At 40.9% G+C, this 26,461-nt stretch overlaps 2 protein-coding genes across 3 annotated transcripts; both read right to left on the bottom strand.

Moving 5' to 3' along the window:
* Nucleotides 1–1,393: 1,393 nt before the first annotated feature.
* Nucleotides 1,394–18,806, bottom strand: unc119a1 (unc-119 lipid binding chaperone a1). 2 transcript variants are annotated; one of them, XM_069668517.1, is made up of 5 exons: nt 18,613–18,806; nt 5,697–5,810; nt 5,499–5,589; nt 3,078–3,250; nt 1,394–2,953 (listed from the first exon to the last, which is right to left on the bottom strand). In XM_069668517.1, the coding sequence occupies exons 1-5, from the start codon at nt 18,734–18,736 to the stop codon at nt 2,841–2,843; spliced, it is 615 nt and encodes a 204-aa protein (XP_069524618.1). In that variant the 5' UTR covers nt 18,737–18,806; the 3' UTR covers nt 1,394–2,840. The 2 variants fall into 2 exon arrangements, with proteins under 2 accessions (XP_069524618.1, XP_069524617.1); XM_069668516.1 differs by having other exon boundaries at nt 5,499–5,592.
* A 1,901-nt stretch (nt 18,807–20,707) lies between these two features.
* Nucleotides 20,708–23,345, bottom strand: crybb1l3 (crystallin, beta B1, like 3). Its single transcript, XM_069668488.1, is given in 7 exon segments — nt 20,708–20,876; nt 21,033–21,175; nt 21,661–21,793; nt 21,873–21,991; nt 22,075–22,148; nt 23,115–23,180; nt 23,183–23,345. Coding segments are annotated over 7 exon segments (867 nt in total).
* Between the last annotated feature and the right edge of the window lie 3,116 nt (nt 23,346–26,461).

The raw sequence follows: 26,461 nt of genomic DNA on the forward strand, positions 1-26,461 counted from the left end.
CTAAAAAAATACAATATAGACCACCTATCAACTTTACATAACAAGCGTTATGTCAGCACTTTGGGCTGCTGAGTTCCAACAACTGCTGTTTATGTAAAAGTATTAAGTCATTAACTGCTTAAAGAGTGTTATGTTTGAATAAAGTTGTCAAACTTTTGTCTGTGACTCAAAAATGTACTCTTCTTGCTGTCGCTCTCACTTGGTTGTTATCAAGCAGTCTGATCCTGTGAAATCTGCTGAAATAGGAATCTCAGTGCTCACCTTAAAAATAACTTTAACATATCTAGCAAGCACAATATTTACCCCTGTGATGTTGGAGACATTTTGTTTCCTGTAGCTAAACTTTAGAAAATGTAAAATATTTGCATCTGCAGCAGTTTTAATTAGGGATGTGTATCGTTAAGATTTTAACGGTATAATTACTCTTATCGATACTGCCTAACGATCCGGTACTTTAACGGTATTCTTATTGGTTCTTTTTGTTATTTTTTAAGAGAAAAAAATGAAAGAAATTAAAATCAGAATGAATATTTCTTTATTGTCTGAAATGTGAAATAAACAATTATTCACAGAAAAAGAAACAGCAATGTTTAGAACACATCTCTATTTATAGACTCTAATGTTGTGATGAAATTTGGCTGGCTGGTAGTGGGCGGGGCTTATCAATTAACCGGGTTCCTCACGTGTCACGTGTTGGGTAACGGCGTCCAGTGAGAAGTTTGGCTCATGTCTCTGCCTGTATATGAGGCACTTAAAACAGATGTTTGAACAGGTTGCTTGTTTTTCTGCCCTTACAAAATTGTTGTTGCACTTGCGGCAACGAACATTGTCGTCATCGACTCTGGTGAAGTGTAACCCCACTTTGGAACGTTTAGTTCTCTCCACCATTGTAACGATCAGGACCTGGGTGTGTGCGAGCTGTAGCGTGTGTACTAGAGAGATGCCCCCGCCCCTCGCACACAGGCTTTGTGAGAGAGATCCCTCTTCTGGATTGGGAGTATGCATCGTAGACGAATGTCTTAATCTTATTGCATATTAGAAACGGTTGCTGAGATTAAATGTGCAAGATAACGTTTCGGTATTTTCTTTATTTCTCCAGTACCAAAAGTAGAACCGATAACGTCTAAGTTTATCAATGCTGTGGTATTACGTAATTCAGCCCTGAGGCCTGTTTAATACCGGCTTTCGGCACCCATCCCTTTTCATACATCTTTTAATTAACAAAATGAAAACAGACATAAATCATAGATCAAAACAAAATAATTTTCCTGTCTTTAAACATGTATGAAAATCTTTAATTAGTGCTTTGTTTGAGATTGTTGTGGCTGCAGAAGACACTGTTTGATTTAAAGTAAACCATGTGACCCCGTCATTTCAAAATCAATCTTTTCCATCTCATTAGAAAAAGTGAGGAAAACAACGTTGATAAAATAAATTCAATTTTAAAGAGGGGGTATAATGCTGTGTCACATTTTAAGACAATTACATATATAATGTTACAATGTTGGATGTTCATACAAAACGTGGGTCAAGTTTCAAATCTGTAGGGAAAAGGTTGTTGGAGTAATCCCCAGGCTCTCAGCTCAGTCTGCAAGCTGCTGTGAACGCCAGACTGTTTTTTTTAATAAGCTGCACTTTGTGACATCACGGAGAGATGGCCAATCAGAAGAAAGTGGGCTTGTAGGGGTGGGGTTTCTTAAAGGGACAGAGCTGACTGAGTCATTTCAGGCAGGGGCTGCATTAGGGCCTGCACAGAGCACCAGTGTGAGAACAATGAGTTTTTTTTAACTGTTAATTTTGCTAAGCTACTCCACAGATATCACAGAGTGAATTATGAAGTTTGAAATTAGCATAATACCCCCCCTTTAAACTGATAAACAAGAACACAGCACAAGTATACCTCACCTCTTGCATACTTCATTTTAATTTGACTGTGTTAACTGTCTTTATTCAGTGCAATGTTTCATATTCTGCAGAAAAGATGGATAACAAGATGTCGAAAAAATCCCATATTTATTGCAGTGATGGAATTTCCGCTGTCAAAACTTTACATCCTTTTCATTTATACTTCAAACATTTATCATAATTAAAGTATACACAGTGTGCAGTACTACAGAGAACGTACTGGATATCAAAATCGGTATCTGACTTTTGGCTAAAGTAGATTTCTGACACTTAAAAATGGCTATTTAATTAAAAAATACTCCTGAAGTAGTAGTAGTACTATGAACATGAAAACACACAACAAATGACACATTCACTTAGACAAAGTACACGTTTCTGTTTGTGGCAGACCAAAGTCATTCAGATGTGTGCTACTAGAAATTTAAGAAACTTCAGGAGTAAAAACGCAATGAGATTCCTATACAACCTAAACGAATGTAAGTCTCTATGGGTTTGTAACTTTACTTCTTTCTTTGTGTCGCGGCGTTTCTCTGCCTTGTCTGACAAACACTCGATACCCCTTTTTTCTGTTCAGATTTATCGCTATCAAAACCTACAAAATGTAAATGAATCAATGTTTTTCTGATCAAGAGGAACCCACGTATACAGACTGAAATCAACAGCATGTACAGACACTGCATGTGTTTGCTGCCCACACACTCACTCACACACACGGATGATAAAACTGCTAGAATTCAATGTTCCTGCAAAGAGGCAGAGGGAGAAACTCTATTGGTCTGGCAGCTGAATACCTGAATGTGAAATCATTGAGTTAACAGTAGAGAGAGAAGAGTGTGAATCGTCCATCAGTTCATCTGTTTCTGGTCCTGAAGAGGTGCATGGATTATGGAAAATGTCTAAATGGAGAGAAGTAAAGGGTGAAGGGTGGTCTTCTTCTATGGCCCTCCACTGTAGGAATAGTCTGCCTTGTTGTGCATCACCAGCTTGTTGTCCACAAAGTAGAAGCTGTCGGACTGCGTCTCATACGGGTGCAGGATCATCTCTCGCACTGACAGAGAAGAAGAGACACACAGCACTCAGCATCATTAAATCCTGTTAGATCTAATAAAACATCTCTGTGTGGGTGTATTTGTCTCATGCGGTTACAAGTGTCGGAGAATGGTGACACTCACTGATTTCCTCAGACAGCGCAGGGAACTCGTAGATGTGCTCACATGTGTTCTTGCTGCTGGGCATGCAGAAGCCGAACTCGAAATCAAAGCTCTTGAGCAGCTGATCGCGGAAGTAGTGTCTCTCGATCATGCGGAAGTTGTTGATTGGTGTATCTCCGACTGTGAACTCCACTCTGCAAAGACAGGGGGAGAACATTTATGAACCAATCTGGAAGCATGTAAAAATACAAACTTTCAGGACTGCTCAGAGGTCAGGTACATTTTAAGTCAACATAATGCAACTTTTTGACCTTAGAATAAAAGATTAAAAATAATCGTGATAGTACACTGACTTCTAATGGCGCCTCTTTCATTCAAATCCCACCTGTTTAAACCAAGCGGCAAACTCCAGGGCTGAGAAGTAAAACCAACAAGGAAACGCTAAAAACTGCAGTTCCTCAGGTGGCCACAGGAGGCTGGCTCCTTTCAGAATGCCCATTTTGACAGCAGAATTAATCATGTTTACAGCCTGGTCCAAAAAACTGTTTTGGTTACAAAAGCTAATCTTTCTTATCAAGACAACTGGGGGGTGAATTTTTATATAACTTACCTATTTAATTAAAATGATATTAAGGCTTAATGGAGTATTCCCCCCTGGAAAAAGCCACTGTCAGTCAAAGCTGGTGTTCTTTGCAATCGATTGAAGCAATAATATTTGAAATTGGCGCCATAGCTGTGGAGAAAGTTGTACAAACAGCTTGTGGTTTCGGCCATTCTGCATTCCTACAATACCCAGCATGCATTGCGCCCCTCAGTCTGAAAGAAACGGCACCAGCGAGAGATGCTGGAGTGAAATATTACCGTTTTCGCTGCAATGGCTCAGAGCGGTACAGAATCTCAACTAGGATGAGTATATACCGGTGGATCGTCTAAAAATCTTCAGGTCTGCAGTCTACATTTCAAACCTGAAGATTTTGAACGAGACATGACATCGGAGGCGGGCGTCCTAGATTGAGGAAGTGTAGTTTAGTGAGCTCCCTGGCCTCCGCCAGATGACGCGTTTTACGTAGTCTGATGGAGGTTTTCTAGGGCCCATTGGAGAAGCGGATAGCGTCCTCCAAAGGCACAGAGCATTTATTTCCTACCATAATGGCATTAGCTCCCCATAATAGCATGATAGAACTGAGGTTGAAAATCAGCGAACTGGTCCTTTAAAGTTAAGCATTCTTAGGGTCGTATAGCTTTATAGTGGGTGCTGCTAGCTGTCAGCTAGACATCAACGCAGCTGATTCAGTCACTGAATTCAACCTTTTGCCTCAGCTAGATATAAGAAAGAGCTATCTCTGCATTCTCAATACAACATCAAGGCAGTGGCAAAGAGACTGAAGAGGATGGTGACAGAGGAATGGCTTTTAGCCGTGTTAGCTTTTTGTTGTTGCTGCTGTTGAACAACAATGCAATATTAGCTTGCTTGTGATGTCTTGTGTTGTAGCAACTTCTTGATGTTTATCTGTATTGGTAAAGTTGTCAACTCATAGCCAAGCCAAGTTAACCCATTGTGTCAGAGGTCGAGTTGCTAGCATGATAAAGCCGGTTGCTAGCAGGGGCATTTGTATTTAACAACAATTCTTCCCCACTTGCATGTTAGGGCTTTAAAGGATTCTTGCAGTTTATTTCAATTTAGGCCTTTTTTTGTTGTTTTTTTTCCATCATGTCTCACGGTTATGATAACTTGCACTCACCAAAATACAACCACTACAGCAAGGTCAGTTGAGGCAAGAAAAACAAGGAGTCACTTGATCAGGCTGCAAATAAGCCAACTGTTGATCCCGATTAATTACTTAATTCGGAGGCAAAAATAGAAAAAAGTGAGACTAACCTGGGATTTTGTTTACAACCTCATTTTAGTGATGTTGCAACTATATTTTATGAATACAATGTTTTTATTAGAGGATTAGGAGGATCAGAATGAAGGCCGAAACTATGAAAAAGAGACCCATGCTGTAAAAATGAATATAATTACCCTAAATACTGACCTTCCAGAAGAACAACTGACACATGCTATTCTCAGGTGCGATGCTGAGTAGAAACATAAAACCTGTAGCATTATCTGCTGCACAAAACACTTGATAATTAATATACATTGAGCTTTTTCATTGAGCCTAAATAATCTAAATGTGTCAGTTGAATCGGTCACAGAGTGGGAGTCTGATGAAGAGCCACTCAGGAACACTGACAGATATTTGGTTCGTGACTCAGCGGGGGGGTGTTGGGGGGGCTGCGCTGCTCTGTGTGTTCACACTCGTCCTCGTCAGCCTGTCGTCCCACACCGAAGCCCACACACCTCCTACATCGGAAATCTGTCTGCTTTCAGTGCGGACATTAACGCATCATTTAGGCTTTTCGTTGGATAGATCTAACACGCACTGAATGTTAACTTACGTGGCTCCAACCTGCCGCAACTGCAGGAAGGCTGGGGTGAACTGGTATCGGACGAAACGGCCGGCGTTGGGGTCACACTGCTTTCTGCCTCCTGCTGAGGAAAAGACAGTTAGACAATAAAATCTTACACATAATTTTTGTATCTAATGTTTTAAATGTGTAGTATTTTGAATGTAATTTGTGTATCTGTTGTCTGACCTGGTGTTGGGGGTTTGGTGATCTCAAAGAGGACGGTCCCTGTTTCCATGTCCCGGATCTTAAACCGGGTGAAGTCGATCATGTGGACGTTTTCTTCCGGAGAACAAAGATAATCTGTAAAAGAGAGAACAGACCCTTTAGGCTGCATTCTCAAACAATACTACACTCAGACTCTCTTTATGTTATCACAACCTTTCATGTCAGGCTTATTAAAAACTGTCACCTTTGCAGTTCAGCTCTGAAACAGTAATATCTGTTGCTATTAGCATGTCTGAACAGATCTGATTCACATTCATCCACGCTGAACACCTTCTCCTCACCTTTTCATCTCTTAAATGCTCACCACTGTAACCTTGCATGAAGGGCCATAGACGCACACACCTTGCAAGTACCTCTGTAGCACTAATAAGATCTCAGGCCTCCATCCAGGTCAAACTATATGAACCATGAGACTCATTCAAGAGGATTTATACACACGGCTGCTCCAGTTTTGTGTTGTTAAGCCAATTTATACATTACACCGATACAGTGTGTCTAGTAAAACAAACAGACAAAGCAATCCGACTCTTTCTGGTGTTTGAATCACATCAGGGAAATTCACGTCAGATACAGTTGGACAGTTATTCGTCATAAAATCGGTTTCAAATATTAGAACAAATAAAAAATACACAAAAGCGTTCAACAGGAAACAAAGGACAATAACAGTGATGTCCAAGTAATTATCTCACTGCGTGCATGCTCTTAATCTTGGTATAATTCAGGGTAAAGTTTCTCCTTCCTCCTCAGAAGACAGGAAAACAAATGGATTAACTCAGGCAGCGGTGTACTCGGGGGAGGGGAAGGGGAGCAATTGCCCCCCTGGTGCTCCCATGCCTGAACAAAACGCTGCAAAAGTGCCCTCATGGATGCCCCTGTTGTAGATAAAAAATGATAAAGTGCCCTCTGGGTGCTCATCCAGTGGATAAATGATACATGTTGGAAAATGAGTTGGCCTCCACACACTCCTACGTGTGAGACAATGTGCCCTCATGGTGTGCCTCTATAGTTGCCCACGTTGTTGTTTCACATCACAACTTTCTGCATGCTTGTGCCCCATGTCATACAGCAGGTGCATCTTTTTGCACCTCATTAAACCACGTTCATTCATTCATTTACTTGTAGGCCTGTTTCTTGTCTGCAGATGAAAGTAGCTGGAACATTATCTTCTTACTGTACATTTTAATTTAACTTAATTATTCTATGTTATTTTTTGAATTATTAATCTTATTGTTTTTTATTTTTACACGTAAAAAACAATTTGCCCTTCATGTTTAGTACCACGCAATGCATTAACTATTTAATAGCAGTTATCATATTCCTTAATGTTTATCTTCTACTTTTCATGCATTTAATTTTTAGTGTTTAAATGTGTTTTTTTGTCTTCAATTTCTTGTTTTATAAGTTATGTTATGTCATGAATTTCTCTTTTATTTAGCGCATGGCCATCAAATCAAAACTACAGCAAAAAATGTAACAGCAATACACACATCTCCTTATTGTAATACTGCTGACACGCCCACTGCAAGACAGAAAGCCAAGTACCCCGAGCAGGATGACACATTTGACCATGCTGGAACTCTGTGTGTGTGTGTGTGTGTGTGTGTGAGAGAGAGAGTGCATGAGCATGAGTGAGACACCCCCCTCCCCATGGAGCAGGATTAGGCCTAAGAGGCTTATTGTGTTTTACCATCACATGTACCGACTGGTTGCAACACACACGCACACACATATACACAAGCGCACACACACTATCTCATTAGGGTTATGGTAGGGGCAGTTATTATTGGCAGTCTATGTTGCATAAGGGTCAAAGGGTCTTCAATGATTTCATGCAACACATTTAAAAAGACAGTACTGGGGCAACAATGAGGTCAAAATACGTAAACACTCACTCAAATGCGCATGTGTCTGCATACACACACACACACACTAACACACACACGCTGCAGCATAATGTACTGTTTTTTGAGGTTTTACAGAGCAGATGGGCCATGCAGGCTTTAGCCACCTGCCTGCAGGTATTTATAGACTTTTCATAAAGAACAGTATGCTTTACCTGACACCTGGTCTAAAAGCGGCCCTCTTGTGGAACAGGACTATAAGGAGCTCATACAGTGGAGCGGATATTTTGAACACTGATGTTAAGCTGTAAAGCTGGGTGAACATCCGGCACCAGCGGACAATTTCTGATGGTCAAACTACAGAAAAGATTACAGAACATCTTGTGTTTATCGTTGACCTTTGCAGACAAGACGCAGGGTTTACTGAGATCATTTAAAGGCAAATATACATTACCAGTCAAAAGTTTTGACACACTTTCCCATTCATTTGTATGAGAAAATGTGTCCAAACTTTTGACTGGTAGTGTACCTTATATGTTTTACTAAAGCGATGTAGAGTGTGATGTGTTTAGGGTTTCAGTATGTCACAATGCCTCACCATTCAAATAGATCTTCTTGTATGTAAATTCACATCATAATACATTATCTTTGATAAAGTAACTCTGATGATGACGTTAGCTACTTAAAATCAGAAAATAAGTTGAATAATTTAATTGCTGCAAACATTAATTCATCAACAATCAACAACCACATGTCTCGATTGATTCCAATCAAGGACTAATGACCAAATCAGCAATGACTGTAGACTGGTAGTTAGCTGTGTAAATAATATAATCAGTAAACATTGTATATAAGCATGCACACGTGCAGTGGAAGCATGTGAACCTTGCATGTACATGGCTACACTTATGAGTATAAGCAGCCATTGCATCTTTCTGCATGTGCATTTCACTCGGCTCAGCTCTGTTTATGTTGTGGATGTGAGCAGTTTCCATGGTGAGCATCACAAGACAGGTCATGACCTTCACATGCAAAGCCGCTCTGACTCAGAAACGTCAGGAAGTCTCTTTATATTATTTTCAAACGACAGTAAGCGGGTTAGAGAGCTGCTGTTTGAAGCAGCGCCCTCTAGTGCCAGTTCATTTCATGTGAGGAGCTTAACTGAGAATATTACTGTAAGCCTGCTGTTAGTCGGGGGCTGTGGTTATTCGAAAGCAAAAACAAGGACACACTTTCACACACTATTTATGAGTACTTACTGATGTGAAGCCAATCATTGTGGAGACTTAGTGTGAGATTAATTTAAACCATTAATACTTAAAGACTCCAAACGATCATAATGCATCCATAACATGATTTATAGCCAGCAATATATTTTTAATGCTCCTGTTTTATATGACAGTAGATGAGTCATTGAATCCACATGTACACTTGGTCATAGGCCGAGGACATGGACATGCAAACGCAGATGAGTAGCTGCAGCCTCCTCGTGATTTTCAGTGTGGAGGATTGATGTGATATGTTACATTGATGTTTGTCGGTGTGTTTTCCTGCTGACACTGTGAAATTATTCTTGTTATCATGCAGCACTGAACACAAATGCTGCCCACTTTCATTTCTTGTGTGGGCTTTAAAGTGAATTAAATTATTCCAGTATCCAGCGTCGTTCCTGATTAACTCTGAAACAGCCAGTGAGCAGCACAAAACTAGTAAAGACTCATTCAATACTAATGTTAGTGTATTTCTAACACCTCAAGTAGTAACACACAATACAGAGTAGTTACTCAGTGTTGTGTATGATGCACCACTTTAATTGAGAGACAAGAAAAAGAGTAAGTTATTAGAGGATAAATATGAAGCAACAACTTTGAAGCTACAAAGTGTTACTAATCACTTCTTGGGGGGAACAAAAAAAGTACCGTTTTGTAGTTATTAGTTATGCACGAGTCTTTACAAGTTTCATGGCTTCAATGGCTGGTTCACAGATAAACAGGGAGAACTCGTGAAAAAAATAAAATTTGCTCTGAAATTGTAAAAATGTATATATGATGTCAAAGTCAAAACCAGCTCATTTTGCTGTTTAGACCATTGTTTTAATCTGTGTGGGCGTGGCTGATCACATTTTGATTGACATCTCCCTGGCTCCTTACACAGCAAAAACAAATGTGACAATCAGCACACTGCAGCCCAAAATGCTTTGCCATCCATATCATAGTTAGACGTTAGCAAACACATGCTAACAGATGTATTTCATGAATTGGTGGTGGCTACTTGCCAAACCTGCCCCAACGTTTGCTGAAATGCCGCTATTTATTCTCAAGGCTAAGGGCCTGTGTCCACTAACAGTGTTTTTTGTACTGGAAGCACAAAAACAGGTTGGCCTTGGTGTTTTTTGTAGTTCCACTGCTCAATGCCACTTCTCCTTCAATGACCAATCAAAATCCAGAGGGGGCAGGACTTCAGATATCAACTTTGTCAACAACAATGGCAGAGGAGAAGCTAATCCTTTCGATTTTTCAAGGGTACGATTTCCTCGTCTAAAGCTGCTGCAAATGCCAGGATTCTTTTACATTGTTTTTCCATTTTCTTTGTTCCGTGACCGAGCAATTTAAAACCGGCTCTTATGCCGTCTTCAGCCATCCTGTGAGTGCCGGAGCTTTCTGTTTTTTCTGGATTTCATTTTTTTCCGTGCACCCGAAACGATACTTTGTAACTTATTTTTGGAGTTGTGCGCGCTGCCACTGCTATATCCAAATCAAATTCTGCCAGCTAAAAAAAAACAACCACAGCACAAACACAACATCTGTTAGCTTACGCTTAGTGTAAACAGCTGTATAGCTGCTGTGTGACTTTTCCCCTATGATTATTTTGCAAGTGTAACCCTACCAAATTCAAACTCAACATCAGTAACAAAAACAATACGAAAACTAGAAAGACAATATTTCTCATACTTTTTAGATGCTGAGTAGCATGTACATAAACCCTTATCACATAGTTAGAGGGCTATTGAGGATTAATGTTTCCACAGGCTATTGAGAGAAACTATTGTTTCCCTCAGTAGTAAATCCAGAAATACAAATTAAGCATTTACACCCATAAAATACGTGTCATCCTCTGACTTTATTGTGTTTGACAAAAAAATCAAACCTAATTGAGACTCTTTTGGCAGAGTCCTCTGAGTGCATCTTGTGCAACTGTCACTGAGCAGCTCTCTTTGTGGGCAGATGACCAATAGATGTATTTTGTGAATCATGGTGGCGACTTGCCAAACATACTGAACGAGACAGATGGAGCGTTTTATCTGATAGGAAAGCAAGTGAAGTCACTTTTACCCAGTGGAGTATCCACACATGATCACATAACCATGTCCCGCCTACAGTCACATGAAACCCAGAGATCGTTACCCACTCTGAGTTGCATATACTTTGATTTCATGGCATTTAAACATGGAGCTGTTTGATGATGAATTACCGTACTGTCTTTTAGAGATTAATTAAAATCTACCCTCCTCAGATGTTCATTATTCAGTGACAACAAAATGAGGTGTGGGGGGAGAGAGGGAACAAAACACACTCTGAATAATGAGAGTCATTTACAGTTTTAGCGGGACATGGGACACATTTAGCAGACTGCAGTTTGTCCCAGTCTTCTTTTACGATTAACCTGGGCCTTGTTTTGTCATGCTAATAGATGTCTAGGCTTGGATTGGGAATAGGATCATTACATAGTACATTTCTAATTTGGGCGAAACATTTTATCTGTCAAAGTGTAGATAGATTTTGGAAGACATACAGCTTTCAACACATAGAAATTCAGCTTCTGATTACAGTTTGTAATAGCCAACACATCAACAACATCTTCCAGCTAGGACTAGGTGGTTAAAGAAATGTAAACACTCCAGAGGCATGTCTGCAGATGTAGAATTGTTAATGCCACATTGCTTATTCACCTTTAAGCCAAAATCAATCAATTTAAAACATTTAAACCAATCTTACGTCTATCCTTTCGAAACAGAGATACCGTTAGCAATCAGTTATTAAGCTTAGATTCCGATTAAATATTCTGGCACACGACCTCCTTTAAAACCAATTTATTTTTTATCTTAAATGGATTAAACAAATGAGATATTACAACACAATAAGTGAGCTTTAAAGATGCTGGTCAGACAAAGCTAGGCTAGCTGTTTACTGTTTTTATGCTAGTCCAAGCTAACTGGCTGGTTGTTCAAGCCACTTATAGACAACTATTTTATCATCTAACTCTCTGCAAGTGTATTTCCCCCTAAATGTACACAGTTCTTTTAGGAATTTAAAGAAATAAAAACTACACAAGTTGTAGTGTGAGGTGAAAAGGAAATCCATACTGCAAAGATTGTTTTTTTTAACTCATTCCTCTAATTGGAAGAGAGGAGAATGAATAATTTTAACTAAAAAACATGCATCAGTACTAATAAGCTTAAAATCGTGTGGGTAAAATGTTCCAGTATAATATTCATACCCCAGTTCATTCTTTCTGTTTTCTTCTGTCTTTCAATTACACACATACACGCACACTCTCACGTACACACACGAAGTGCTCCACTTCACTTCCTTCAACACTGTCACCTAGCAACGCTCCTTCTGATAGTGTGCCAGCTCGATTAGTCTTTTTCCTTCCCCTCATCCACCTGGCTGATCCGCAACAACAAGGTGCAGCAGCGAATCAAAGGAGAGTATCTCAGGTTAGGCATCAGTGACATGCTAATGAAATGATCCTTGTCAGATGAAGCTATACCTGAGGCCTCCACGTATAGACTGAGAGGCCTCCTTTTGCTTGACAACAATGATGCACTGCATGAATCAGGATCTCACCACATTGTGATTCCCATGAATGTTTTATCTTATTTTTAGCCTTGTTGATGACATGCTTGTTTATGCTAACACACATTAGTCACAGACCCAAAAACCAACTGCAAATTTGTGTTATCACAGTTGTGAAAATCTCTGTTAGGCGGAGAGTAAAATTAGCACAAGTCTTGAGTAATGCTGTGTTCTTGTATTCAGATACACAGAGCTTGTCTGACACCAAAGTGGCATTCATAAAGAGCAAGCGAGCTGCCGCTTATAGCTCCTTAATCCCAAAGATTAGCCTGGAGTTACCGACTTTCAGCGACAGGGATTGACTTCACAAGACTTATTCTTTCCGTTTGACTCTGTAGTCACTGATCAATGCCGGGAAAGTGTTGAATTAATCCCAGAACATGATAAAGAACAATGCAGACATGTTTACTTGTCTTCACTATGAAATAATCCATAGCTGGAGGGAGCTCTTGACATTAGCATTACACCTTAATGTGCATACCATGATATACAGTGCACCTGTGTGTGAAGAAGTGTTTCGTGTCTCAGTTTAAAAGCACCTGTAGGCAAGCTGGCAAACGCTCAAGTTCATGCAGAGGTTGTGTTCTGAGCAGCTGAATGCAGATGAGTTTCGCTCCTCTTATCTTTCTCCGGTATGCGTCACTGAGTGGGGAAAAAAATAACATTCCTCTGTGAGAGGGTTTTATGAAGAATAATATTGTATCGAAGCTCCTTGGTTGAGAGTGACACTGAACCACAAGGCAAAAACGACGACAACAACAACAAAAACTAGCTTAGCTCAGCATTAAGAGTGAGCAGCTAGCTTGGCTCAGTGTAAAGGTAATCAAATGAGCCTACTAACCACCTCACTAATTATTAAACAACTGAGACATAACGTGTAAATTCATGTTGTGAGGTCAACTTTATTTGCTAGTTGTTTCCAGTCTTTTTGACTAGCCAAGCTAACTTTCTGTAGGCTCTGTAGGCTGTAGCTTTATGGTTAGCATACAGAAAACTGAGATGAGAGAATTTTCCAAAATGTCAAACTATTCTTTACAAGGGTGAAGGAAGTAAACATTTTTTGTCTTTCTTGGCTTTATTATTCTGTCCAGAGTACAGCAAATTATAATATATTAAGACATAATGTGCTAGCGGAGGCATACTTTCATATCTTAAATATCAAGCTACAGCTAGCTGTGAGTTAGTTTAGCTCTGGCTGGAAACAGCTAGCAAACACAATCCACCAGCCTTATTAAAGCTCAAATGTTATGTTTTAATAGTCCAATTATTACAACACATCCTCATACTTAGACAGCAGAATAGGCTAATTGCCAGTGACTCCCAAACCAGCGAAAGCAAGACAAACATGTCAACACACGCTCATGTTGTGTAATGGTTGTTGTGTGGTTTTACAGACTAAAACTATGTGGTTAGGTTTAGCACAAGACAAGGATTTGGATTTACAAGGTTACACAAGTTATGTGCATTAGCTACATTAGGTACTTGGCACAAGCAAACCTGCTATGTAAGCAATTGTATGCATCCTTGTAAGCCAACAATGACTTTTGACTTACACACATGACTTAACAGTGGATTCCTGGGTGAAGGTCATGTGTTTGCTAAATCCATCCACTCTGTCCTCTTCTTTTTAGGCTACTATACTTCACTTGACCAACAGCTACTACAGGTCACCACCTTACAATAAATGCAAAATCTGGTTGTGCAATTGTAATTTTGGGGGCAGGTCTGAATAACTCCTAGCTCTTAGGTAACAGATGCAGGCTAGCTGTTTCTCCCAGTTTCCAGTCATTTTGCTAAGCTAAGCTAACCAGCTGTTACTTGTAGCTTCATGTTTATCACACAGACACTAAAGTATATAATAATTCTTCTCATCTAGCGGGTTACTGTTGTTACTGTTGGCAAGTAAGCAAATGTATCCCAATTTCTCCAAATGAATAAATAGATAAGTATTCACAGCTGAAGAAGATTTGGGCTCACATGTAAGACAATAAAGTCAGACGGAGAGGTTCTATAATCATCAGACTATAATTACAACCTGGAAATATTCTACTGTATAAGTAGCTCATTAGGACGTGTCTGTTCTTCAGGTGAACAGACACATCTAACCTCTGTCCCTGTACACACACATACACACACAGACACACATACGCAAGGTCACCACTCTGTGACATTCAGGGTCAGTATAGGGTAACCTGTAGGGACACTAGTAATAATGATAAGTTACGGCTCCCAGCTCTGCAACACAAGCAAAAAAAGGAAATGAGGTTGGCTTTGTGCTGTTCAGGATCATCCCCGTTTAATCTGATTTAGATCTTTTAGAAACTTCATCCTATCAGGAGAAGGTGATGCCTTCACTGTCTCAGGTAAACTACCATTGTCACTCACAAGCAGAACGTAATATAGAGGAGTGTGTGGGGCATGTTAAAGCACGTTTTCTCCACACAACGGTAGGTGAGTCCATAGTGGTGTAGACAGGTAACTTCCTGACTGGGGGTCAAGGCCCACTGACGGAGTCACAAAAAGAACCCTTGTAGTACCAAGTTAGCTTAATAAATATAACTCTTTCTCTCAATTCGGATACATGGATCTTGAAATACTGGAGAGTATAGTCCTAAATATTGCACCTTCACTATGGTAAGTTCAAAAGTAAGAAATTGTGTCGATTTTGATGCTGATGGAACCAGCCGTCTGTCTCCATGTCGAATCGCCCTGGAACAGTAACCTTGTGACAGCTGTACACGGGAGATTAAGAACAGGCAGCACCAATCAATTTTAATTAAAGCTGTATCCATTGTGTTGGCAGACATCACAGAGTGGAGAGGCCGCCCTCCACTGATAAAACACTGCTCTGTATCCCAGACTTATTAACAGCGAATAATTGATCACCAATTAGTGTAATAGCAGCCAGACTGAGTAACTTATCTGGATGAGGCAAACTTACATAGCAGTGAAGATCCTTTTAATCCAAACCCATCGACTTCATGCAGGAAGTAGCAGGATACACGCTTCTCTCTAAACCCCATGCAACACCATGATTTTCTTTGACAACTAAAGTGTGCACCATTATCCTGTGACTGCCGGCCTTCCACTACTGACCTTTGTGCGCTCACTTCAAACACACAAAAACATTAGACGAGGTTGGATAAAACCTGTCATCTTCCCTATCCCTCCATATGTTCTGTGCTATAACATATATCAAAGTTTAACTGAAGTTAATGTGTGGTTTCGGCAGAGTTCACCAAGCCAGAAGACTGTTTTCCAACATAATTGTCATTTTAGTTTTAAATTCCCTCCTGCTGTTACTTTCCCTCCACTGCAGGCCAGCTTTGAAATTTGTGCAAAACAGGAATTTTGCAGTTTTCTCACAAAAAAAACTATGCTCGACTTTTGCTGCAACTTTACACTTGCATGTATTTGATTATAAAACACAAGTGTAAAGTTGCAGCAAAAGTCGAGCATAGTTTTTTTTGTGTACTATTTTGTATATATGCATGCTTTTTATGTCCTTTTTACCTTGCAAATTGTCATATGCCACTGCCATAACTTTCCAGGATTGTTCAATCCTGTCTTACAAACCGCTTGATGTCTTTTGGTTGTCACACTAGTACCTTTAACAACACTTGCTAGCCATCCTAGTCCCTTGCAATGTTTTACCACAGGGCTGTTTTCAGTCTGAAACCCTGCTAACACTGAGGGATCTGGAGCTCTGAAGTTGCTATGACCGGACTGAAGAGTTCACATTTCTACATGCGCCAAAATGTTGGCTGTCACTGCCATTTGTCTGTTTGACCTTTCTAAGTTTGTCAGCAGGATTAGTGGAAAACCACTGGCCTGATTTTCATGAAGTTTGGAATAAGGTGAAAGCACCATTAAAATTTGGACAAGTTCCAACTCATGGCAATATGGATTTTCATATTTTTGAGACTCGGCTGCAAGATTTGTGACATTATTTCAGTCAAGTCCAAGACGTATGCGAAATATGTCTAATTAATAATAACATAATAAATGCCGAACTGATAGAGGATGAATAAAATAGGTACTACCATCATTTGAAATACAAATACTTTAGGTTGTATATAGAGGTTATGCTTGTAAATTTGCTTGACTATTGATCTTAGTTCTCATGGTTTATATTTGAAAACTCTTGCAGTACAATGAAAGACTAAAGAGTGTTTTCTCTTCTTATAAACAGGAGCCCCTCTCTCTGTTTCCCTGTCTTCAGTGCACATACATGAACACTATTACAAACAATATATTGAAATCAAAAGCATGCATAATTGTTTTTCACACCTCTCTGGCCTGGCAGTAGTAGCTGTAATTGTTGCTATAAGAAGGTTAAACATGTCACTTGTAACAGCATCAGTATTTCTGGTTATGTCTGCCTGCCTACATATCACAGATCATCCATCATGTAGACAGTAAACTGATAATGTTCTGTTTTTATATCACAGCAGAGCCTCTCTGGATTATATTTCTTCTTTTCTCCGCCTGTGTGACAATGAGGTGCCGGGCCTCACTTATCAGCACTGAACCACCCCGACACACTCGAGCTGGGCTGCCCCCAAATGCTGGCATTCAACTCCCCAAAGCACAGCTACAAAAGTGATTTACACTGTAGGACGAAACATTTTCTGCTCCCCTCTTTCCCAACTGCAATTTCCTTCCTCTGGCAGCAGAAAATGATTGTAAAATTGTGCTGCACACTTTGTTTATCTCTGCAGTAAAGGTGTTTTGAACGGTCTGATGTCTGAAACGATTGGGCCTCGGGGAGACATTTTTGTGCTCTCACAGGAAAGGAGGAAGCAGATGCAACACTGATCCATTTGTTCAACCCGAATATCATCCAGCTCGGGTTCAAATTAACAAAAACGTCATTGCTGACAGAAAATATATAATTTTTGGTGAATTTTACACCTATTAGATCTTTTATTTCAATTTGCAGCAATTAGCTCGGGAACAACATTTCCAACTGATATCCACTACATAAACAAACCCATTTACACTTCGACTCCAGGGTCAATAATTACCAAAGGTGCATTGCTTCGTTGCAGAATGCTGCATTACAGCTCTCCTGATATAATCCAGATTACTGAGATGTTATTGGAGAGTGGAGATTACAGCACCATCATGAGTTATTTAGGTATAATTGCACTGATGGGGGGGAGCTGGTATTGCTATCCTGCTGAGGGTGCAACATGAGAACAGGTATGATGGCCTCAGAGGGAATTAAAGCAGAGAAAATTTGACTGTAATTCACTGACATATATGCGAATGAATGTAATTGACTGGAAATTACCTTGACTTTTATTTATTAGCTAATTGCGCTTAGTTGGTTTTGTAGGTGTCATTGGATTAATAATTGTGACAAAAATGCAATTTAGACCCAAACGTGTCTTACACAATTTAACCCATTGATTCCCAATCTCATAGCAACATTTCGGCCAGCAAAAGCCTAATTTTATCAATAAAAAATATGCAATCCCGGTGACCGTGTACGGTTCTATGTTTATAAGATAGATCAGGGTCTTTAAACAGGCCTACTAGTTGACTTTCATTCTCCCTTAAGCCTCTCCATGACATAATATGCACACCGTTTCCATAACCTGCTGGTAGTATTCTGCTCCTGTATCTGTCCCAGCTGACTTACTGTCTGGGACGAGCTATAATCAGCTGATCACATCTCTGGCCACCTGTTCCAGTCCCTCAGAGCCACAGGTGTCTCGAGGTGAGGATGCAGTGAGAGCCAGATTTCCTTTAGCAGGATTTGAGAAGCACACCAGGAAGTGCAAACAGGACTCGGTTTCTATGCCTACACAGCGTGTCAGAAACACCCACAAACATGCTAACACCTACACACAAACATTGATGTTATAGGTAAAGTGTTATAGCTAAAAGACCCATACAGCTAAGTGTCCTTGGGTTAACCTGTGGAGCTCAATGACTGTAACACACACTGGTTAAAAGTGATAAGTCTTATTTAAAGCTACAGAGACCCTCCAGACTGTGTCGCTGTCCATGGTATCTGTGTGTAGTTCCTCGATTAACGCAGGGGAAATGTTGCATTAGAACAACACTATGACCAAGGAAGCAACAGCAGATGGTCTGAACTAATCTCCTCTAACTGTACGGCATTAACTACTCTTCTCCTCCTGCCAATTACAGCAGCCGGTTACTTACTCTTAGTGATCTTCTGCAGCCCCAGCACATCTTCGGGCGTTATTACGGTATTTCTGCGCAGTTCTTCTTCAGTTGTAACCGGGATCCCCATGTCTGCTGAGTTGCAGCCTTGCTGCACTTTCATGTCCAACAGAAGAGGGCTGATCGGTGCGCAACCTGGAGCAGGAGCTGAGCCTTTTTGATGCTCTCGGCTTCGTCGCCGCAGGAGCCGATTTAGTTGCGTCGCAGCCTTTAGTCGCGCGCAGGCTAATACACCGTGCAGCAAACAGGCTCTGTGCTGCTACAAGAATAACTCATTCTCCCTGCCTCCTCCCCTTCTCGATCCGGTAAAAGATAAAAATCAGCCCTCAGCTCCCACCCTCCCGCGCGCGAGGCTCATCGGCTCTCTCACAAGCTATTTAATCCAAATCCGCTGGCTTTAAACCGAGCGGTGGTGCGTGGCTGACAGTCTGCGCGCCTCGTCATCTGCTCACACAGCAGCGCGTGCATGGCTGGGCTCCTGACAGGAGCTGTAACTGATTACTCAATACTCGTTGCTCATCCCACAGATAATGGTCAGCATCAACTGTCAAAAAATTACCTCTTGAAATGATATTTTGTTTAGATGTGCTGCTACCACTTTTTAAGGGGAGATATGTGTGCTAAATCAGCTGTTAAAGTCGCTGTTAGAGGACTCTTTCCTGTCAGTGCAAACTGTGCATTAAGCTTCCTAAAATTCACATATAATATCGTCTCTGGGTTAAGCTCTGTAGGGTTGTACACCTCAACAGTGAAAGTAGCCTATCAGTTAAGTTGTTCTTAAGCAGAATTAATCTTTTATGGCCACTTGGGGGCAGCAGCGCAACCTGTCCACATTACTCTGACATAATATTACCATATAATACTGTTTAGTTTTCAAACAATGGCAGCTTCTGAGCATCGCTAGCATGTTTCAGGCCTCTGATTGTCTCCAATATTTAATCTGCTTTTAGCTCAGTTTTGGTCTTCACCACATCCTGCAGGAATTGTTTGCCTGTTATTCCAGTTAAATGCTTCATTATGTTCACCAGTGAGTTTCTAACTTAGTCAGTTTTTCGTTTGGTGCTGGACAAGAAGTTTAGAGTTGGTTTAATAAAGTTTTTTTCAGAGTTTACAGTCAACTAAAGCCGAAAAATTGTGTTCTGTAAAATAAAAACAATGAGCTCAAAGAAGCTAATATGCTTAATTGAGTTGAAGGGTTAATAATTGTCTAACTAGACCAAACCTGCTCACACAACACATATTGATTTGATCCACTGATGTGAGTTAAGTGGGACTTAAATTGAATGTGACCTTTTGCGAAAAGCATTTACAAAAAGAAGGACATGAGACGTTGTTTCAGCCTTGTGGTATTTTTATTTTGCTTTTCTTCATTGGAAAGTTGTTCCAGATGCCAGCATCCCTGAGAAAGTGTAAAATGCAAATCTTCTGGACAACCCCACCAGCCAAAAGATATCCACATCTGCAAAACACAACCCTGCACAGCTACATTTCTTGTTCAACCAGTAGCAGGCTCCTGTCACCTTTTTTTTTTGCTGTGTGATGAGGGGACAGCGCCTCCCTCTGCCTGGCAAACATACTGCAGGGCATGTGCAGAGCTGAGAGCTGTCCATGGTATTACTTTGTGAGGAGTGATGTGACTTTTAATCCCTTTACTCTCTAAAACTAGTGGATCCCAGGAGAGGGAGAACAGGCTTATTGGCATCTTTTCAGCTAGAAACACATAGTAAATAAAAATAAAATAAAAGGGTTATAATAGCCTTTAAACAAACACAAACTTAAAGCTTTCATAAATACGATAAATCCTATTATCCTTCTATGAGGTCTGTAGACAGAGAGCATTGCTACCATTTTTACGGTCGTTACGCTTACTCTGGAAGTCTGTGACAGTCATAAGAATCATTCACGAAGCCACATACTCCCAAATCCTACCAGTAAAAGCGATAACAATATTCAAAAGCCGTTAGCTTGTGTGGCTAATTGGCTGTTGAAGAATTCCCAAGGGATGGTTAGCAGCATGGCGAGCCTGACCCCTTGCTATTCCCTCCTGTTAGCCCACAGTGTGCGGGACGCCTCTCTATGCGGTCATCTCGAAGCAGCCCCTGCGATGTGTCTGCATGTCTCTCACCCTGCGGATGGACTGGATCTGGGGGTGGTTGGCTCCCCATTCGTTCCAGTGCTTGAAAGGTCCCATTTCAAACACATACTGGAAGCCACGGTAGCCGGGGTACTGGTAGCCCACCCAGCTGTGTGAGGAAGTGGAGAGAAACTATGTAAACAACTTAATCCCCTACTTTATTACTTATCAGCTCAAATCAGTGTCTGACCTCTGACCTTTAGGCCAACATAGACTACCAGCTTCATATAAAACAACCACAGAGAGACGTCTAAAGACTACTTACGTTCCACCAGTGACCTGAATGCTGGCGACACGGTCCTGGAAGCCGTAAGACCACAGGCTCGGAATATCCTCATCACACACCTCCATCTTACGACCCTCGAAGTTTGGACACTCAAACAGGCAGATCTTGTGGTCCTGGGCATCCTTTAAGATAAATAAAAAAACACTTTTAAAGTCAGTAAATGTTCAAATCTTTTCATACAGAAACTGCAGATGTTGTTGGTGCAGCTTTTGGTTCCCTTCTTGTTTTAGATTTTGGCTGATAAAAAGACCAGACAGTGTAGTCATAGTTAGAGGAGGTACCAGAGTATGAGTACAGTTATTATTTTTTAATTCTCAGTATGGGCTTGAATACAAATGCTTTAGCTGCAAAGACCAAACCTCTAAGAGAAAATAAAGCACTTATCCTGATTATGTGTCTGTCAAAAATTGAAACACAGTGTCATGTCAGCTAATAAAAGCTTTAATCCAAAAACACTGGCAGTGGAAGGAGCCTATAAATACACATATTACTTCAACCATAAAAAGCACTTACCCTTGTGCAAATAGAACAGAGACAAACAGTGATAAATACCAGCTCATGCTGCAAAAGCATACAATATTGTGGCACCAAAAATCCCTCAGCTCACCATGCGCACGGGCCTGACTGACATGAAGCGGTCACACCTGTAGCTGTTGGACCAGGTGTCCCAGCGGGGATACTCTCCCTTCTCCAGGATGAACATCTCACCAGTCATGTTCTGCTGCTCGTAACCCACCCATCTGGACAGACAGACAGAGATTAATTCAAAGTCTACAAAGAGTGTAAACAGATATTTGGATGCCAGTTTAGGCGACTCACGGTCCACACTCCACCCTGATGGAGCCGATTTTCTCGAAGCCCTTCTCACAAAGGTTGCGACTCTCTCCAAACAGGTCCATCCTACGGCCTTGGAAGTTCTCAAACTCATAGAGGTATATCTGAAAGTACAACATTGATTACTGACGTCAAATATTTTATTGTTAGATTTTTTAACATTAGTCAAATAAAGACAAACAAGTACCTTATGATTGCGCAGACCGATGGCAGAGTGGCTGCCAATGCTGCCCTGAGCACCTGAGTGAGACATGATCAGATCTGGAGAGAAGAAGAAGAAGCACAAAGTCAGTCAGACATGTTCAGAGATCATTGTTGGATCAGGAAGAGGTGTGTCAATAATGGTGTGTGAGCACAAGGACCCCTCGTGCCAACATTTATATTCATTTAACACAATGACTGATAGGACTATAATTATATGTTCTTTAAAACAAACAGTGTAAGCACAAACCCCCTATTTTGCCTTAACGCTCAAAGAGAACATCTTGTATCTTAAACAGGAAGTTTTTTAAGAGGTATTTGTCATGATAATTGATTTAAAGCACTTCTTTTATAACCGCAAGAGGAGTCTGTCAGTGCATCCTGATAAAAGAGTTAACATAGCAGAGCCAGAATCAATGATGGGTGGTGTGGTTTGGTAATAAGTGAGCTCTGCTGCACCTGTAATCATAGCTAACAATGATGCCACTGTGTACCGACAAACCCTGAAGGCACCACTGGATTTCACAGGGAGTTCGGTTACTTTTAAACTTCTGTATTGTACCAAACATTTTGTTTTTTCAACCGATTACAATTTGAAAGTGAGCAAAATTCTTTTAATGGTTTGTTAATAACTTTTTGTCTGCAACATAATTTCATCTTATTCTTCCTTCAAAGTTTCCTCTTTAAAATTCGCAGTACATCCCCTGAAGTTTTGTCCTTTCCACGAGAGCAAGAAACTCATTAACCAGCAGCATCTTTCCAAACCTGCAATGGATCCATTTTTATGGATAAAGGATTAGACACACTTCTTTATCTGTCTCATCTGTTTTACCTCAACCGCGGCAGGAAGTTAAAAACGTGAAATCACACCCTGCTGCATTTTAAGTCAATATTCCATCCACTCAGCCCAAAGTAAAGTTTCTCGCTTGGTTCTTTCAGTCCAGAGTGTTAGCAGACAAGAATATCCCCTCTAATATCCACTCATTTAGCAGCTCATTGAGAGTTAAAAAAAAAAGTCAAACTTACAGATACAACTGCAGGCTCAAACGGACCGGCCTTTGGAGAAAGTGATGGACGCAGGCGTTGTCAGGGGGGATATATATATACATTCACATCCAGCCCGAGTCTATAGAGGCCGGATCCTGACTTCTCATTGGCTGTGAGCTCTTTGGAGCATGCTACGGGGTCAAAGGTCACGCTGCTAATCTGCGGGCAAGTCGCGCTGACTCGGCTGCCTGTTTTGTTGTCCGGCACCATTGTTGGGGGGGAACCGGGCACAGTCACTGCCATCAGCAGAAGCTTTCACTGCCTTTCTACACACACACACACACGCACACACGCACACGGTAACTCTTTCAGCCACTGCTTTGAAGCTTTGTCACTTTCTTTCTAACTCCTTTCACTTTTTTCCTCCTTGCCTTTTTTCCCTCCTGTTTCCTGTCATCTTTTTTTGTCTTTCACCATATTCTCTCTCTCCTTCTCTCTCTCTCTCTCTCCCTCTGCTCAGCCAGTTGAAGCCTTTGAGCCCTGTGTGTGTAATGTGCTGACCGCAGGAGTGGCATCCATCTCTATTGTACAGACAGGCGTGTGTTGCTTATTGCAGTGCTGGACAGGCCGTGACCATACATACACATCCCATACAACCCCACATACACATGCAGACCACTCACACCCGCGCCACTATGATCGTTCAAATGCTTGCAAAACTAAGCGCAGATAAAACTCTTGAGAGCTTCGTGGCTTCCTCCTGATGTTATTTTCATGACTGTACTGCAGATGTAAGACGACGGTGAAAGGCCTGTGGGTAAATAGTCACAGTATGAACTTTCAAAATGAGTTATTAGAGCGTAGAAAAAGAACCTGTAGGAAATGTCATCTTCTGTTTTTGATAATACAAAGACTAAGCTGTTTTAGACATTTATAGAGCAGATAGAGGAAGAAGAACAGACTGGAAACTGGATCTTTTCAGTTTGATCAGACTACATAAAGAACATTCTGCTCCTCAGTGTGCACACATTTGCAACACACACAGGCACGAGGCATTTATCAAGTGAAGCCAAAACTGTTTTTTAAAAAGTTTTTTTTCCCGTGTGACCAGGATTTAGATGTGTTTCTGAAGCTAAGAGTTTGATCTTCACCTTTGAAGTCACATTTCACCTGCAGTAACAACATAGCTCTTGCTTGCTTAGCAAATACAGAAAATGTCACATTGATTATCTCGTCATCTCTCATGGTGTGACTGAAATATCTGTTTGCTTAGACCTGATGTCAGATGTTGAACTTTTATTAGCTTTGTGCTCTTAATCTATCAGGCAGGATGCTCCGATTAAATATTACACTTATAGATGAACTTAAACTATAAAATACAAGCTTCGAGGATAGTAATATAAACATACTGAACCTTTTTAAATAAGCTTTATCAGTAAGAAGATTAAATAATTGTATAATCATCAGACAGTGTGCGGTCACCTCAACACCTGTTGTCCCTGCCTCACTGGATTTTGTGTGTGTGTGTGGGTGCTCATTGTATGCCCTGAATGTATGTGTGACTGCATGAACAGGCCTTTGCATGTCTGTCTTTGTCCATGACTGTGTGCGTGCATGACTGAGCATGTTGCACACACATGCTCAGTGAGGAGTGGGTGAAAAGGTGGAAGGACAGGAGATGTGGGGTCAGTTCGAGGTGGACGTCATGCACAGATCGGAGACAGAGCACAGCTCAGTGTGGGGAGAGATCAGTAAGTACTTTATTAAGATACAAATCTGCAGCTTGTTTATTAGACACATTTTCATTTTGACCTTTTATGATCATAATTTAAATTCCCACAGGGTCACAGAGCCAGGATGTTCTGTTTGTAGCCTGCCATTTCTGAACGCATACTTTTTCTTTTGCACCAGAGTTACTGGCAGGACAGTCCACATGTGTGATGATCTGTTTCCTGGAGCAGGCTGAGCCAGGACTGGTGGCCCAACCCACTGGTCATGGACCATTTGCAACTTGTGCTTATCTGCACTGGGCACGGTGCCCTGCATCCAGTCCCCCTGCAGCGAACTAAAGCCCAGCAGCTCATTGCTGAACAATGACCGTAGCAGCAATGTGCTGACTCCTGCCCGGACCCACGGGCCCAGCTGCTTTTCAGCACCAGCATGTATAAATAGGTCCGTTTAGTCTGGGGTCAGGACGTCGTTTTTGTGGAGCCCCCCTGTGAGCACTGCACCGCTATTCTTTGGGGCCGGTCAGGTAAGCCCTCCACCTCACTCCATTCAGCCTATAGACCATTGTCGCTTTACATTATTGTGTCTTTTGTTTCCGTTGTTTCTGCTGAGCCACGTAAATGTATAGACTGAGGTCAGACATGCAACTGCATAGACATACTGAGCGTGCACAAGGTGATGAAACAGCTTTGTGCTACATCAACAGCATGTGTGAGTGTGTAGGAAACCCAAACAGAATCTGTGCATAAAGTCATGTGCTCTTATATGTAGGTCAGGATCATTTCTAATGCTGTAATATACAACCTATAGTTCCAACTACATAATGTGATTGGACAAAAGGCCTGATATAGAGTACATTAGCACTAAGACTTTTAAATGTGTGTCCCTCCACCTTAGCTCTACTTATTATTATTGAATAACATTACAGCAAACTGTTTGCCTACATTAATCAAATCTCTATGCACAGATTCTGCATAAAAATCCAGATTCTGTAGGCACAGTACCGGGTTTTGGTTTCCGTTTGCTTGTTTTTAGTCCGAGAAGTATTGACCAATCAGGTCTTAGCAGGCTTTGGCGCATGCATGAATAAACTCCACCATAATGACATCCCAGCCCGTCTCCCATAGCTTTTTATTAATCTCTATAAACAAAAGTTTGCATGCAACTGCAACTAACCATCCGTTCTTAGACGTATCAGAACTCCAACTCCCTTCTTTCTTCTCATGTTGCTAGGCAGCGCACGAAAAAGGAAGTCTTGGCAGTAAGTTCAAGTCAACTTCTAGTCAAGTTGTGGACCTAGCTGTGTTGGCGGGGGAAAATTTATGATCAAATTACCAAAATAATTTAAATCTAGTTGTGGCTTATTACTGTTTGATTCTAAATGTCGCTTGTAGAAATGCTATATAAAAGCAATATCACACTTGCAGTTGTACTGAATTTTCAGCACTTGGCCTGCAGCCTCATGTCTACGACTGAATCACAGCTGTGCTGATATACAGTACAACAGCACTACCTCTCATGTGATACTGCCTGAAAATCAGGTGATTATCAGGTATTATCAAACTGATTTAAAAACAAACAAAGACAGAGAATATGCCTTCTACATGGATACTGAAAACAAACATGGATATATAACACACGTTGTAGTTTGCGTGGAG

This window comes from Semicossyphus pulcher, unplaced genomic scaffold (assembly GCF_022749685.1).
Source record: "Semicossyphus pulcher isolate SPU_LCO1_2020_fin unplaced genomic scaffold, fSemPul1.0.p SCAF_19, whole genome shotgun sequence".
NCBI lineage: Eukaryota > Metazoa > Chordata > Actinopteri > Labriformes > Labridae > Semicossyphus > Semicossyphus pulcher.